The 17,419-nt window shown below is 34.0% G+C and overlaps 1 protein-coding gene across 2 annotated transcripts in view; it reads left to right on the forward strand.

The window, feature by feature from the left end:
- The window catches only part of LOC125668584 (general transcription factor 3C polypeptide 3-like), a 39,894-nt gene that overhangs the window by 9,581 nt on the left and 12,894 nt on the right, over nt 1-17,419 (forward strand). For both annotated transcript variants that reach the window (XM_048902875.2, XM_056164302.1), the window contains 15 exons: nt 477-652; nt 3,099-3,186; nt 3,657-3,715; nt 3,820-3,932; nt 4,148-4,235; nt 4,619-4,765; nt 9,384-9,564; nt 10,038-10,066; nt 10,220-10,349; nt 10,788-10,859; nt 13,311-13,363; nt 13,519-13,623; nt 14,337-14,423; nt 14,514-14,612; nt 14,792-14,867. In XM_048902875.2, the coding sequence (XP_048758832.1) occupies nt 477-652; nt 3,099-3,186; nt 3,657-3,715; nt 3,820-3,932; nt 4,148-4,235; nt 4,619-4,765; nt 9,384-9,564; nt 10,038-10,066; nt 10,220-10,349; nt 10,788-10,859; nt 13,311-13,363; nt 13,519-13,623; nt 14,337-14,423; nt 14,514-14,612; nt 14,792-14,867 (1,503 nt within the window). The remainder of the gene's footprint in view (nt 1-476; nt 653-3,098; nt 3,187-3,656; nt 3,716-3,819; nt 3,933-4,147; nt 4,236-4,618; nt 4,766-9,383; nt 9,565-10,037; nt 10,067-10,219; nt 10,350-10,787; nt 10,860-13,310; nt 13,364-13,518; nt 13,624-14,336; nt 14,424-14,513; nt 14,613-14,791; nt 14,868-17,419) is intronic.

Raw genomic sequence — 17,419 nt, forward strand, 5'->3', positions numbered from 1 at the left:
AGGGTAACAATATTTATCTATTTGAAATCAGATACTGTATAACAGGTTAATATCGCAGTCGGAAAACATCACGATTTTTTTAATTTAGCAACAAATCGCAGTCAGTTTAATTTGGTTTAATTCGCTGAAAAAACAAATCATAATATCCAGAACCCGATTTCTTATCAATATGAAAGATAATTTCACTGAATGTTAAATTCACAGAAATTTTGTTTCAGCGAATATAGCGAAAATTAACTCCGTGAGTTAATTTCCTGCTATACAGTATTGGATAAGGCTGATAGTGTTCCATTTCAGATGGAGTAAATTTTTACAATTATCTTGCACAATACAAATTCGTACATCTAAATTATAATGGGAGGGGGGGGGGGGGGTCCAGTGTGGTTCATTTTCCCTGTACTGGTTCTTTGTATCATTACATCTACCTGTTGAAAAACATTTACATGCTCTGAATAGAAATCGTTTTCACCATGCAGCAATCCGAGCGGATCCTCAGAATCCCAGTAATCTTGACATATTCTGGAACAGAAGTCATTTGTATGAGGAGTTAGGGGAGAAGAAAAGAGCCCTAGAGGGATACAAAGCCATGATGAAAATTGCACCCCCGAAGGATGGAGATCGGTATATGGAACTCGCTAGGACAATTACAAAGGTAAAGATAAGTATTGACATCACAAAAAGTTCACGTACCATAAATGAGCCTTGAATCGGGAGATAAATACATATACACATTTTGCGTATATATATGGATGTATGTGTGTATATGCAGTGATTCATTTTGAAAATGGTTATCATGAGTCCAGCGGACTCCCCTTGATTACAATAATGAGTCCCATGCTAAAATCAATGAGTCCAAATTTCATTATTTCAAACAAACAGCCTGACAATCACAGGTATAAACAAACCAAGTTAAGGAAGAAGCTTAGTGTTGTCACCCCCTTCTAGAGAATGAATATTTCGCTTTTTATTACAAGCCATCATTTGCAGAAAATGCTTGTTCGTAGCTAGTTCATATTGCAAAATGATTTTCAGGTGCTTAAAGTTGAATGATGGAAGTTTTTATTCCTAGCTACTTTGTTCATGCCATTTAGTTTTTTTTTGTTCTGTGCAAATGCTGCAGTAAATAATTTTTTCTCCATTTTCTTCATTTTTCTCAAATCTTAGCCAAGAATAAAGTGTAAGTCATTTTTGACGACATTTTTTTCACCTTGTGAATTTTCTCAACCTCTACTTTGTTTTCAGGACTGACGTTTGATTTCGGGGACTCCGCGTTTGTTTTTTACCCGTATATAGTTACTGACAATATTATCATTCACATCACTTTGCAAAACTGTTGTTAACTTTCCCTGATTAGGAAGTTTTAAAACATTGCAAAAATCGATGGAATCGGATTATATGCGAGGAAATTCTAGTTCCCAGTTTTGTTTACCCGCCATAATGCCTTATATATCATTTGGTTTCATTGGTTAATGCAATGCGAGTTGACCAATGAAATATCAATATTCTTAATTCGGAATATCTTGGGTGTGTAGTACGTTCTGGAGCTTAGATTTCATACTAATTACCGGGGGAAAATGAAAACATTTTCATATAATTTCGAATGTTCATGCGTCCGCCGGGATGCACCGTTATTGAAATCATGCGTCCTGAGCAAATTCAATGCGTAATTTACGCAGGACGCACACCAAAATGAATCACTGTATATGTATATGTGTATATATGTGGATGTGTATATACGTGTAGCTGCAAAACTGTAGCTCTCTGAGAAAATAATGAGAAAGATGACCTGTCCCAATATTTTCTCAGAGAGCTACAGTTCTGCAGCAAATATATGTCTAGATGTATATGTGATATATCAGTTTGATATAAAATGTGATTGTTGAATAAACATTACAAATAAAAAAAATACATATGCACATTAACTGTTTTAAAAAAAAAAAAAGCAAGCATTCTGTAAGTATCATATAGCAATACATATCCCCTACCAGTCCCAAGTCATCTGCATGATATTCTGCGGGAATAATCTTATGCCAACGGTTCATAGATAATATGATAGAAATAAATGAATAATAAAAAAAGATAGGAAAATAGAATTTGATAAGTCTATGCATATTTCCAGGACCATGTCTGGTCTGAGATTTTAATTTTATCGCTTTTTTCATTTCTTTAATTTTAATACTCAAAACCTGTCAACATGCAATCGAAGATGTCTTTATTGTCACATGAAATAAGGCTTCATTCATATCCTCAGTTCTGTTGCTGTGTTAGGAAAAGCATCACCTTCAGTATTCCACTGAAGCATATCAAAATCAGCATTTTCACTTTTATTTAGCATCTTTAACATTTACAACTTTCTACCCATGCTTCTGTTGCCTCTTGATGTCCAGATCTTTTGTGTGTTTGAATAAAAAGTCAAAACATTTATAATCAGATATTTTTGGATGAGTGGGTGATATTTTTTGATACCAGAAAATATCATAATTTTGATTTCTTGTAAATAGATGAGGAAATCAGATGAACTCCATCATAAATTTGTATGCCTTAAATCATATAAAACCTCGCATAATAAAAAAAATACAGAGAACTATGATATCTCTATTCTATTCAGAATATAAAAGTCTGGAAAACTACATTTGGCACAATGTCCCATATTTCTCCTAAAAATCACTCAGCTGTGACAAAACTTGTATTTGATTTGTAAACACACATTAGTAAACTACATACTAAATTTCAGTTTTCTAAATCAAAGCATGATGAAAAAAAAGTACAGAAAACTGAGTGAGACAGACAGACAAAGAGGAAACTTATAGTCCTCTTCGGTTCACTGGTAGAGGACTAAAAAGGACTTTTATTCCTATGTGAGAAATACATGTGAAATTGGCGAGCATCATACACATAAATATTTCTCAAATCAGCCACTTTGTTTGTGTACAAGGTGTATTTCTAGGCTAATTTGTGATTGTTACTTATTCCTCATGCATTTTCCATTTGCAGTTTGTGAATAAAAGTCGTTACAACTAAAAGCTAGCTTACTGTACACATACATATATATTACAATTACCTTTTAAAATTCATCGCCCTAAAACCTGATTTTTCAGCATTATTATGAGGAGGATGATAAAGTGTCTGCCATGGAAACCATGAAGAATGCTTTTGAATCCAATTCTGAAAATGTTACTGCAGAAGGTGAGTTTAAATTGATTTTTTGTTAGCAGATGCAATTATTTATGATTCTTTCTCAGCAGTTTCTGTAGTGCACAGAGACAATGCCATATTGTCTTGAAATTGAAAGAAAGCAAAACATTCAAATTTACCGAATAAGAAAATGATTAGATTTTTTAATAGAAAAAGGTCAGAATTTATCTCTCTATTGAGAATTTTTTTCTTCTTGTCTACATGTTGTAGGAACAGGTTTGTTTATTTTGTTGGTCTGTGTGTGTCTGTTTGCTTTTATTCTCATTAACAGAATTATTCCTAAAAGTGCATTGTGAATTTCTATAAAAAATGAATTAATGATGGGCCAATCTGATTAAAATCTGAGCCTTTGATTCGCTCACGTAGATCACTACTCAAGGCCTTGTATAGCAGTATAGGGGAGTGGGGGTAACTTTGATGTGAAAAGGAGTCTCTCAATATTCATATTTTCTTTATTTCAGATGTGAATTTAATTATGGAACTCTTGATGACTCAGAAAATGTTTCTACAAGCTATAGAGGTAAACTTTTAATGTAATCACATCTAACGAGTCCATGATTTCTTCTGAAATCCTCATTGATGTTTTAATAACAAGATGGTGATTTATTTTTCTGCTTCGTTCAGGTGCTTGTAAACCACTGTGGAGTGGTGTTTAATTTGAACATCAACAGAGAATGGAGCAAGGACGTAGCCTTAAACACCTCACTGATAGAGAATGGAGCCGTGAAAATCGTTTCGTAAGGCCAAGTTAATAACTCTGGGAAACTGAAATGAAATTTCAATTAGTATAACTTTAGATATGCTTTCAAATTTGCTGTGGAATTGAGTCTTAGCCATACAAATCTAATTTTCAAACTAATGTAATTTTTTTAGTGCTTTGTCAGTCCACAGCATCAAGAAATACCTGGTATTTTCTATGAGATTGTATGACAACAGTGGTTTTCTTTTTTAGTGTTGCTATCCCAGAACTGCTCCCTATTGACCTAAGAGTCAAACTTGGAATATGTTTGATACAGAATAAATTAAATGGCATAGCACAGGTGAGATGTCACCATATGAAAACCCCGGAAACTTGGTGATAATGTAAGGAGGAATGAAAAAGAACCCTTGTTTTCTCAAATGATAAGAACATGCATCTGAAAAACAGCTTTTACAGACATTTCCTGCAACAGAAGATTTTTTTTCCTTAATTTTTTTTATTACCATTAGCCAGTTTGAAAGTGAAAATAAGGTGTGCTTTATACTTGTTTATATATAAAATTCATTGTGATGATTTTGATAGGATGATCACAGACAATGACTTGAATAAAGAAAGCTTACCTTTTAATGATGTATTGAGAAGAAAGCTAGAGTGTATATTTACAGGTGTTGTAAGCAGGGTAAACTTACATTTACAACTGACGAAAATCATCGCTATTTATAGGTTGTTGTGACACCGCTGTTTAACGAAGATATGGAGGAAGTTGGAGATTTATATTTAGATGTAGCTGAGGCCTATATGGATCAAGAATATTTTGCAGAAGCTAAATCAATTCTCCAGCAATTAGTGCACTCTGAAAATTTTAATCTGGTTTGTACATTAAAACTTTTTGTAGTGTGAACTGATGATATATTTTGTAGTGTTGACTGATGAGATATTTTGTAGTGTTGACTGATAGAGATATTTTGTAGTGTGGACTGATGAGATATTATGTAGTGTTGACTGATGAGATATTTTGCAGTGTTGACTGATGAGATATTTTGTAGTGTTGACTGATGAGATATTTTGTAGTGTTGACTGATGAGATATTTTGCAGTGTTGACTGATGAGATATTTTGTAGTGTGGACTGATAGAGATATTTTGAAGTGTTGACTGATGAGATATTTTGTAGTGTGGACTGATAGAGATGTTTTGTAGTGTTGATATGACTGACGAGATATTTTGTAGTGTTGACTGATAAAGATGTTTTGTAGTGTTGATTTGACGAGATATTTTTGTAGCGTAAACAGATGAGATATTTTGTAGTGTGGACTGATAGAGATATTTTGTAGTGTGGACTGATAGAGATATTTTGTAGTGTGGACTGATAAAGATGTTTTGTAGTGTTGATTTGACGAGATATTTTTGTAGCGTAAACAGATGAGATATTTTGTAGTGTTGACTGATAGAGATATTTTGTAGTGTGGACTGATGAGATATTATGTAGTGTTGACTGATGAGATATTTTGCAGTGTGGACTGATGAGATATTTTGTAGTGTTGACTGATGAGATATTTTGTAGTGTTGACTGATGAGATATTTTGCAGTGTTGACTGATGAGATATTTTGTAGTGTGGACTGATAGAGATATTTTGCAGTGTTGACTGATGAGATATTTTGTAGTGTTGACTGATAGAGATGTTTTGTAGTGTTGATATGACTGACGAGATATTTTGTAGTGTGGACTGATAAAGATGTTTTGTAGTGTTGATTTGACGAGATATTTTTGTAGCGTAAACAGATGAGATATTTTGTAGTGTGGACTGATAGAGATATTTTGTAGTGTGGACTGATGAGATATTTTGTAGTGTTGACTTGACTAATGAGATATTTGTAGTGTGGACTGATGAGATATTTTGTAGTGTTGACTGATAGAGATATTTTGCAGTATTGTCTGGTGAGATATTTTGTAGTGTGGACTGATGAGATATTTTGTAGTGTTGACTTTACTGATGAGATATTTTGTAGTGTAAACAGATGAGATATTTTGTAGTGTTGACTGATAGAGATATTTTGCAGTATTGACTGATGAGATATTTTGTAGTGTTGACTGATGAGATATTTTGTAGTGTTGACTGATGAGATATTTTGTAGTGTGGACTGATGAGATATTTTGTAGTGTTGACTGATAGAGATATTTTGTAGTGTTGACTGATAGAGATATTTTGTAGTGTGGACTGATGAGATATTTTGTAGTGTGGACTGATAAAGATATTTTGTAGTGTTGACTTGACTGATGAGATATTTAATAGTGTAAACAGATGAGATATTTTGTAGTGTGGACTGATAGAGATATTTTGTAGTGTTGACTTGACTGATGAGATATTTTGTAGTGTAAACAGATGAGATATTTTGTAGTGTGGACTGATGAGATATTTTGTAGTGTTGACTGATGAGATATTTTGTAGTGTGGACTGATGAGATATTTTGTAGTGTGGACTGATGAGATATTTTGTAGTGTGGACTGATGAGATATTTTGTAGTGTTGACTGATAGAGATATTTTGTAGTGTTGGCTTGACTGATGAGATTTTTTAGTGTAAACAGATGAGATATTTTGTAGTGTTGACTGATAGAGATATTTTGCAGTATTGACTGATGAGATATTTTGTAGTGTGGACTGATGAGATATTTTGTAGTGTGGACTGATGAGATATTTTGTAGTGTTGACTGATAGAGATATTTTGTAGTGTTGACTTGACTGATGAGATATTTTGTAGTGTTGACTGATAGAGATATTTTGTAGTGTTGACTTGACTGATGAGATATTTTGTAGTGTAAACAGATGAGATATTTTGTAGTGTTGACTGATAGAGATATTTTGTAGTGTTGACTTGACTGATGAGATATTTTGTAGTGTTGACTTGACTGATGAGATATTTTGTAGTGTGGACTGATGAGATATTTTGTAGTGTTCACTGATGAGATATTTTGTAGTGTGGACGACTGATGAGATAATTTGTAGTGTGGACTGATGAGATATTTTGTAGTGTGGACTGATAGAGATATTTTGTAGTGTTGGCTTGACTGATGAGATTTTGTAGTGTAAACAGATGAGATATTTTGTAGTGTTGACTGATAGAGATATTTTGCAGTATTGACTGATGAGATATTTTGTAGTGTGGACTGATGAGATATTTTGTAGTGTTGACTGATAGAGATATTTTGTAGTGTTGACTTGACTGATGAGATATTTTGTAGTGTAAACAGATGAGATATTTTGTAGTGTGGACTGATGGGATATTTTGTAGTGTTGACTGATGAGATATTTTGTAGTGTGGACTGATGAGATATTTTGTAGTGTGGACTGATGAGATATTTTGTAGTGTTGACTGATGAGATATTTTGTAGTGTGGACTGATGAGATATTTTGTAGTGTGGACTGATAGAGATATTTTGTAGTGTTGGCTTGACTGATGAGATTTTTTAGTGTAAACAGATGAGATATTTTGTAGTGTTGACTGATAGAGATATTTTGCAGTATTGACTGATGAGATATTTTGTAGTGTGGACTGATGAGATATTTTGTAGTGTGGACTGATGAGATATTTTGTAGTGTGGACTGATAGAGATATTTTGTAGTGTTGACTTGACTGATGAGATATTTTGTAGTGTTGACTGATAGAGATATTTTGTAGTGTTGACTTGACTGATGAGATATTTTGTAGTGTAAACAGATGAGATATTTTGTAGTGTTGACTGATAGAGATATTTTGTAGTGTTGACTTGACTGATGAGATATTTTGTAGTGTGGACTGATGAGATATTTTGTAGTGTTCACTGATGAGATATTTTGTAGTGTGGACGACTGATGAGATAATTTGTAGTGTGGACTGATGAGATATTTTGTAGTGTTGACTGATAGAGATATTTTGTAGTGTTGGCTTGACTGATGAGATTTTGTAGTGTAAACAGATGAGATATTTTGTAGTGTGGACTGATGAGATATTTTGTAGTGTTGACTGATGAGATATTTTGTAGTGTGGACTGATGAGATATTTTGTAGTGTGGACTGATGAGATATTTTGTAGTGTGGACTGATAGAGATATTTTGTAGTGTTGGCTTGACTGATGAGATTTTTTAGTGTAAACAGATGAGATATTTTGTAGTGTTGACTGATAGAGATATTTTGCAGTATTGACTGATGAGATATTTTGTAGTGTGGACTGATGAGATATTTTGTAGTGTGGACTGATGAGATATTTTGTAGTGTGGACTGATAGAGATATTTTGTAGTGTTGACTTGACTGATGAGATATTTTGTAGTGTTGACTGATAGAGATATTTTGTAGTGTTGACTTGACTGATGAGATATTTTGTAGTGTAAACAGATGAGATATTTTGTAGTGTTGACTGATAGAGATATTTTGTAGTGTTGACTGATAGAGATATTTTGCAGTATTGACTGATGAGATATTTTGTAGTGTGGACTGATGAGATATTTTGTAGTGTGGACTGATGAGATATTTTGTAGTGTGGACTGATAGAGATATTTTGTAGTGTTGACTTGACTGATGAGATATTTTGTAGTGTTGACTGATAGAGATATTTTGTAGTGTTGACTTGACTGATGAGATATTTTGTAGTGTAAACAGATGAGATATTTTGTAGTGTTGACTGATAGAGATATTTTGTAGTGTTGACTTGACTGATGAGATATTTTGTAGTGTGGACTGATGAGATATTTTGTAGTGTTCACTGATGAGATATTTTGTAGTGTGGATGACTGATGAGATAATTTGTAGTGTGGACTGATGAGATATTTTGTAGTGTTGACTGATAGAGATATTTTGTAGTGTTGGCTTGACTGATGAGATTTTGTAGTGTAAACAGATGAGATATTTTGTAGTGTGGACTGATGAGATATTTTGTAGTGTTGACTGATGAGATATTTTGTAGTGTGGACTGATGAGATATTTTGTAGTGTGGACTGATAGAGATATTTTGTAGTGTTGGCTTGACTGATGAGATTTTGTAGTGTAAACAGATGATATATTTTGTAGTGTTGACTGATAGAGATATTTTGCAGTATTGACTGATGAGATATTTTGTAGTGTGGACTGATGAGATATTTTGTAGTGTTGACTGATAGAGATATTTTGTAGTGTTGACTTGACTGATGAGATATTTGTAGTGTAAACAGATGATATATTTTGTAGTGTTGACTGATAGAGATATTTTGCAGTATTGACTGATGAGATATGTTGTAGTGTGGACTGATGAGATATTTTGTAGTGTTGACTGATAAAGATATTTTGTAGTGTTGACTTGACTGATGAGATATTTTTAGTGTGGACTGATGGTATATTTTGTAGTGTTGACTGATAGATATTTTGTAGTGTGGACTGATGAGATATTTTGTAGTGTAAACAGATGAGATATTTTGTAGTGTTGACTGATAGAGATGTTTAGTAGGCTGCAGTTTGGACTTGTAAAGATGTTTTGTAGGCTGCGGTGTGGTTGCGACTTGCGGAGTGCCTGAACTCCCTAGGAGAGTTAGAGGGAGCAGTGGATGCTTATAGTAAGGTTGTGGAAATGGCACCCTCTCACATCGGGGCTAGAATGTCCCTGTCTACACTGCAGCAACACCTTGGGAAGCATGAGGAAGCATTAAAAGTGTTGCAGAGAGGTGAGAGCTCTGTATAGGGAAGATATTACGTATTAAATACCGAAATCTAGAATTTTATATCTTCACACTACAAGATTTGTCTGTAATGTTGAGACTGGTCAAACCTTTTTATGTTTTCAACCTAAACCCAAATATCCCATATATTTCAAAAATGTTACGATGTACCTGTATCTTGTGTATCCTTTAAAACAGACAAGACATCAACATTTTACTTCATAAAACGGGATGATTTTACTGTAGAAGCATTCTGTCAGCAGTTACACTGTATGTCTCTGATGTCACAATGTAAACTTTGAAAAAAGACCCATGATAACATCACAATGAAATGTGTATAGAATGCCAGAACAGATGCACAGGGTTAGAAGCATCGGTTACCTTTACTGCATCTCATACACTCTTAAATTACAGACCTCCAGAATTTCTTCTGCACGATAATGTTATGATATATGTTAATAAACTGATGTATTTTTCAGATGAGTCTGATGGTTTATTAACCAAACAGGTGATATTTTTAATTTACTTATTTTGTATCCACAATGAGCAGATTGATTAATAAGCCATTACATCTTCAATAAACTTGATTACTAAGTAAATATATCCATGTATAGTTTTCAAAGAACTTTACCAGTAATCAGTTAGATGTGTTGAATTGTAGGAGAAATCTCTGTTGATGCACAAGTGTATGTTGCTTCACGCCCAGGGAAAATTTGATGAGTTCCAAGATACCTGTAAATCATTGCTGTTCAACATGTTCAAGAATTTGAATGACCCAGACTTCATCAAAGGTTTGCGTAAACAGATAGTGGTAAAAAGAAACCAAATAACTGTTGTTTATTTATTGAACTTTGTTATTTTGATATTTTTACCAGAGTACCAATAATAAAAATAATTTTAACATTTCTTTCATCCCTTGTATTTTAAGAAAATTCAGCCAAAGTTTATATGATCTGTGGAGTGTTTAGGAAACCTGATTCTTGCATTCAGGACTTTCTTACTGGTCCAAAGGAATTTTTGATGGTCAAAATCTTCAGACCATCAGTTTTCTAAAACTCTAATTGTTGTAGGAGAAGCACTGTATCTTTAGATTCTGCCAATGTGAAGTTTTCAATACTACTAAAGAAAATAGTTTGAAAGTTTATAATGAATTGAGTGAAAGATTGTGTAATTTTAAAAATTGTGTTTAAAACTAGCAGATGTTGTACGAGTGTTTGATTCCATTTCAGCTGTGTATTGCTGTAGATCATATAAAACCAGGCGAGAACTTCTTCAGGAGCATTTCAAACAAGGCTATAAAGGTACAGCAGATGTCAATGATTTTAAACATACAGATAATGTGGAATCAATAGAATTCGCGGTGGCTCAATTTTCGTGGAATTCGTGGGTACCCCTCACCCACGAATTTACATCCTCAACGAATAAAGACATCTAGTATACAAGAATCTTACAAATATATAAATCCACGAAATTACGTCCCCACGACCCGTAAAAATTCAGCAATCCACAAAAATTGGCCCCCACGAATTTAAATGATTCTACAGTACATGTACAAACAAATGTAATAAAAAAAAAAAATGTAAAAGAGTAATAATGCTAATCCTCAAGTACAAGTGTACATATTACAGGTTGCTGTTTTTTTCGGTACATATACCAATGGTAGTCGGACGTTTCGGCCCAAAGACACTTCGGCCCAAAAGTTGGACGTTTCGGCCCAAAAAATTGGACACTTCGGCCCAAATATTTTAGACAATTTGGCCCAAAGACATTTCGGCCCAAGACATTTCGGCCCAAATTTTTTTTGTATGAGACACTTCGACCCATATTTTTCATTTTATTAACATCACCCATATTATTGAGTTTCCACAACATTATAGTAAATTGACACTTCGGCCCTGTGACATTTCGGCTCTCAGACACTTCGGCCCAACGACACTTCGGCCCAAATGTTAAATAATGACATTCATGGATCAATTTCTTTGGATTTTATATAATTTGTTTTTAATTCTTCATTATATTGGTTACCTGTTTGTGTTTTAATTGCTTGTGTCAACCATAATGAAGTTTCTACAACTTTACAGTAGGTCGACATTTTGAATTCGGACCAAATGTAAAATAAAGACATTCATCAATGAATTCCTTCGGGTTTTAGGTATCTTGTTTTTATTTCATGATTACCCGTTTGTGTTGTAATTATGTAGAATCGGTACGATTGAAGTGAAGCCTGGTGAAACGCGGCCATTGTTAAAAATAAACACACGTGGTTTGGCACGGGCCTACGTATACCCCAGATAAGTATGAGGAGCTAACTATGAGCAGTTTGAGAGAAGCCATTTGACATCCAATCCATATCATTTCGTTGCTTATCATTCCTTAGCTGCCATTAGAACAAGAAAGATGTCAGACCTGTGAGACTTTAACTTTCATTATAAATACTATGATGTTGTTTTGAAATGTCTCAGTTAAAAAAAATTGGGCCGAAATGTCTCAAAAATTTGGGCCGAAACGTCTGGACCGAAGTGACGATATAAAAAACCCAAAGAAATTGATCCATGAGTGTCATTATTTTTAACATTTGGGCCGAAATGTCATTGGGCCGAAGTGTCTCAGGGCTGAAATGTCACTGGGCCGATGTGTCAATTTACTATAATGTTGTGGAAACGCAGTGATATGGGTATTGTTGGCAAAATGAAAAATATGGGCCGAAATGTCTCATACGAAAAAAATTGGGCCGAAGTGTCTAAAAAATTTGGGCCGAAGTGTCCAATGTTTTGGGCCGAAACGTCTGGGCCGAAGTGTCATTGGACCGAGGTGTCAATGGGTCGAAATGTCTTTGGGCCGAACTGTCTGACATTCATACCAATCACGTACATGTCTATAAGCATTTACCGTATTACAGATCATCCCCAAGTGCCATAATCTTCTGTAGTTAGTTTCTTTTTCTTTATTATTTTTTTATGTCAATGTGTTACTGCTGTTAATTTTGACTTTCTTCGTATTATTCTGCAAGTCACATTTTATGTACTAGAATATTATTTATAGGTAATTTTTGCAAGACTAGCCATTTGCCAAAATTTTGTTCTCATGAAAAAATATCACACATAGAAGATTTTCAATAGCAGGAAATAATGATTCACGAAAGTTATCTCTCTTTAATAAATACATCATTGTAACCACGCAAATATAAGGTCTTACAAAATAATATTTAAACCCCTCCTATTGTTTGGTGATATTCGTTAATTAAAAGGGACCAGTGCAAATGTTCCTCTCTTTCTTTTTTTTCAATGCCGGGGATGTAGTTTATGGCCTGTCCTTCTGTCTGTGGCAAAAAACTTTAACCTTGGTCATATCTTTTACACCATAAGAGTTGGAGCTTTCATATTTGGTTTGTGTATTTCTTGTGGCAAGATCTTTCCTAGTGACCTTAACATTGACCTTTGAACTGGTTCAATTTTGTTGTAATCTGAGGGCATCAGTGTTTCACAAACACATATCTTGTTTCACCAAACAATTACTAATATCTAAGGATTAAATATTCTGGTTGTTTGTATTTTGCTGACTGTATAGAAATTATTACCCCAATGCTTCCAATATCTATACAGTCTACTGTGGATGAATTAAATTTCAGGTGAATAGCTGATATTCTTCATTATTTTCAATTTTAGTTTAGTTTATAAATATTTTATTCAATATAGAAAAGGATCGGACAACAGTCTATAAGCCTATAGATTAATGATTTATTTTTGTTTCAGAGAGCACAAAATCTGAGATTCCTGTTGATGATTTGTGGGATTTATTTGTAAAGGTATGATTTAAAAGAAGAAAAAAGAGCAGTTTAGATTTACATGTAATTATCACTAAATGTTACAAGAAATTAAACCATTAATCCGCATGACAGTGTTGAGGAACTTGAAGAATTCTTTAAATGTATATGTGGCTATTAAAACATCTTTGTTTTAGCTGTGTGAGATGCTGTTAAACAATAAGAAGTATGAAGACCTGCTGCAAGTCACAGCCCTAGGAATGTCTTGCCCGTATTTCATGTTAGAGCCAAGGAAATTAAAGGTTAGCAGCAAAATGCACCCCTTGTAATATTCTGTTCTTATTGCAACCCATCTGTCCGTCTGTCTTCACCTTCATTATGACAAGATGTTCTCAATATAGAAACAAAGGTAACTGATTAAAGGAGGATACTAGTGATAGGACATCGGTTAATTTTCATTATCGATCATCGGTTGAAATCGGTTGCTGCTTCCGATGCGATTTTACAGATTATGATCGGAAGAAATGTTTTTATTTTAAAGAGCACAATCTTACAAAGTGTTTCATGTTTGTTTTTTTCATTTACATACACTGTATGTATATTGATATATCTACACATAATTATAATCATATATAAAGTTGTGTTTGTTCAAGAGTTCATTGCAATTTTTGTGTTTCATTATTTCAAATGCAGCTTGCATCTTGTATGATCCTCTTAAATTTATATCAAATATCCATTCTCAGTGATCGTGTAGCAAGTGACAGTGTGGTGAGAATTCCGTCATCGAAAGCAAATTTTATTACTTCATAAATGTTCTAATGCACTAGTCACACACTGCTTAGAGATTTGGTTCCACAGGTCGTGAGTTCAACCCAGAGCAGGGGCATTATATTTTGATAATGGGTGAAAAATAAAGAAAGAGGATGTATCCAAAAAATCAAAATTTGAAATTAACAGCATCAAGTGTGTAAACTGTATTTTTATTTGCTTTACAAGGAACACTTGTGTTTTGTAGCAAACAGAGTTCATGTGTTTGATAGCATGTCTCCTGACCAAGAACGAATCCTTTGCCTTCAGTCATGTTAGAGAAATTTGCATAAAGGTGAGTCATATCTTTCCTCTGTCTACTAAAAATCAGGAGTCAAATCTCAGTCAGGCAGATATATTTTGTTGCTTTTCTTTTATTTTGCAGGAAGGAAACAAGAATCAAGTATGGAATTTACTGAATCAAGTTTTACTGATTGCAACAGAAAACAGACACAATCGGTTTTACCTGCGATATCTACTGAATGTTAGTATTTACATATTCTAAATACATTGTATATATAAGTATGAATGAGCATTTAGTTCTATCTTGAATGGAATTAGATTTTTAAGAAATGTCTTTTGAACAGAATATCTACATGCATGTACCAGACTTTAGGCACTCTAGATGACCACTGATTTATACGATTAATTTTTTTTTATCAGAATCCCGACCACGTACCAGTTGAATTGATAAATGGCCACAATGCAGCATTATCAGGAACTTACAAGTATGCTCTTGGTGAGTGGGATAAATACATTCTCTACAATGCACAGTATATCCATCACCATGTAATATTATTTCATTAAAAAGAGGTACATGTATGTTAATCAATGTTTAAGAAGAATTTAAAGGACAAAACAAGCTCAGAATTATTAAATCATTTAATAGGGGAGTGTTGTCTCAGAATACAAATTTAACTGTCATTAACATGTATCACTGGCAGAATTACAACTACTTTGAATATACTTTTTTATAGTTGTTTTTTGTTACTGTATTGTTTGGATTAACTGTAATTCTGTTTATGTTAGGTATATGTAGGTTAGACTGTACTCTTGTGTTGAAATGCAGTGGTTTTTATACACCTGTCATGTTATGGTGTCGTCCATCTGTCCGTCCGTCTGTCTGGACTTTGTGGGAAGGATACAAACCGAACCATAAGCTCCAGGATTATACAACTTGGCACATTTGATTACCATGATAAGAGGAAGATGCCTATTGTTTTACAAGGTTAGAGGTCAAAGGTCAAGGTCACAGTATCACTTAGTAGGAAAACCTTGTAGGCAGAATACAAAGAGAACCATTAGCTCCAGGATATTACAACTAGGTACATTTGATCACCATGATGAGAGGAAGATGCCTTTTTAGGTCACCTGAATTCATTCAGGTGACCTATTGCTATCTGTTTTTGTCCGTCGTCATTCGTCGTGCGACGTGCGTCGTGCGTTAACATTTGAACATTTTCAGCTTCTTCTCTGAAACCCCTGAACCAATTTCAACCAATTTTGGCATATAGCATCTGTGGGTGGAGGGGAACAAAAATTGTGAAATTCGTGGTCCCTGCCCCCCTGGGGCCTGAGGGGTGGGGCAAAAACCATCAAAATGAGTGTAATTTTAAAAAATCTTCTTCTTTACTCCTGGACATCAAGAAGCCAAACTGTGGGCATAATTATAATGAGTGTTGAGCCCTCTACCAAAATTGTGAAATTCATGGCCCCTGGGGCAGGGGTTCTTGTGTTAGGGTGGGGCTCTATTGGTCATATAGTGAAAGTGTAGAAATTCTTTGAAAATCTTCTTCTCTGTCTCTGGGTATGAAGTAGACAAACTAATAGCATGGTAATGATGAGCAAGGATGCCTCTTTATACCTCCCGCAACAAGTTGTGGGGGGGGTATACTGGAATCGGGTTGTCCGTCTGTCCGTCCGTCCGTCTGTAGACGTAATGGTTTCCGGGCTCTAAAGCATTATCCTTTCCACCTACCGTCACCATATCATATAATTGATTACCGTCAAGCGAAAACCACCCTTACAGCGAATTACAAAAGACCGGTTGAGTTTTCAATTGCCTGCTGGATTGATCAACAGACTTTACAATTTGGTCAGCAAAGTATCACATTTGGTCTGAATTTAGGTCACAAAGTTACTCAGGTATGACAAAGAATTGACAACTTTTTTTCTCAGTGTGAGTGACAACCCTATAAATAAGATAATTTAACACTTCAGTTTTACTGATTATTTCAGGAAAAAGAATTTCTCTAATTGTATAAGTTAATAATTTCTTTGTTAAAATATCTCTCCATCTTATTTTTTTCATGGTTATAAGCTGAATAGGTGTTGTAAAATTCCTAAAGGTAGATGTGCACTAACCAACCCTAAAAACTATAAATAGAATAGAAAGTCTGAACTTAAATGGTTAGCTACAATAACAAGAATTCTATTGGTCAGAAACAGTAACAATAGAAGAGTTTTCTGGAAGTTTTCTTTGTGTGATATGAATGGAATAACCTCAAATATAGATTGACAAACAGACGAATGGTACATGTACATGTGGACACTTTGTGAGATGTCTAATGAATTTTTTTAAAAGTGAAATTGATAAGAGTTTAGTAAAGTTCAATTTAATCAATAAAAAAATTGTATTTGAGAGAGAGAGAGAGAGAGTGTGTGTGTGTGTGTGTGTGTACCATTTTCTTTACTTAAAGTAATCAAAAGTATTTTTGAAAGAAAAATATAATCAAATTTGATTTTATTCCAAATTTATTGATTTAAAAACACTTCAAATAATGTTTCAACTGAGAGAGAGAGAGAGAGAGAGAGAGAGAGAGAGAGAGAGAGTGCACATTTAATTAAACATGTTAAAGTAATCAAATGAATACCTGAGAGAGAAATATATTCAATTTGATTTAATTGATGTTCACTTTGAAAAAAAAAAAAATTCTAGGGAAATAGCTGCAAAAGACACTGAAATCAACTCAGATTTACCTGTAAAAGCAATTTACACTTGAGTAACTTTGTGACCTAAATTCAGACCAAATGTGATTCTTGGCTGACCAAATTGTAAAGTCTATTGATCAATCCAGCAGGCAATTGAAAATTCAACCGGTCTTTTGTAATTCGCTGTAAGTGCATTGTGACGTTTATCGAGAAATCAAGCGGTAAAGTCGACGTCACGTTTTTACGATATGACGGCATGATTTTCTGCAACGTTGTTTTTTCAATCACATGTTAGGCGCTTCCTTGAGTAGTCATGGAACTGTCAGTATGCACTTTAAAACACACAAGTTTCATTTATCT

This window comes from Ostrea edulis, chromosome 4 (genome assembly GCF_947568905.1).
Source record: "Ostrea edulis chromosome 4, xbOstEdul1.1, whole genome shotgun sequence".
NCBI lineage: Eukaryota > Metazoa > Mollusca > Bivalvia > Ostreida > Ostreidae > Ostrea > Ostrea edulis.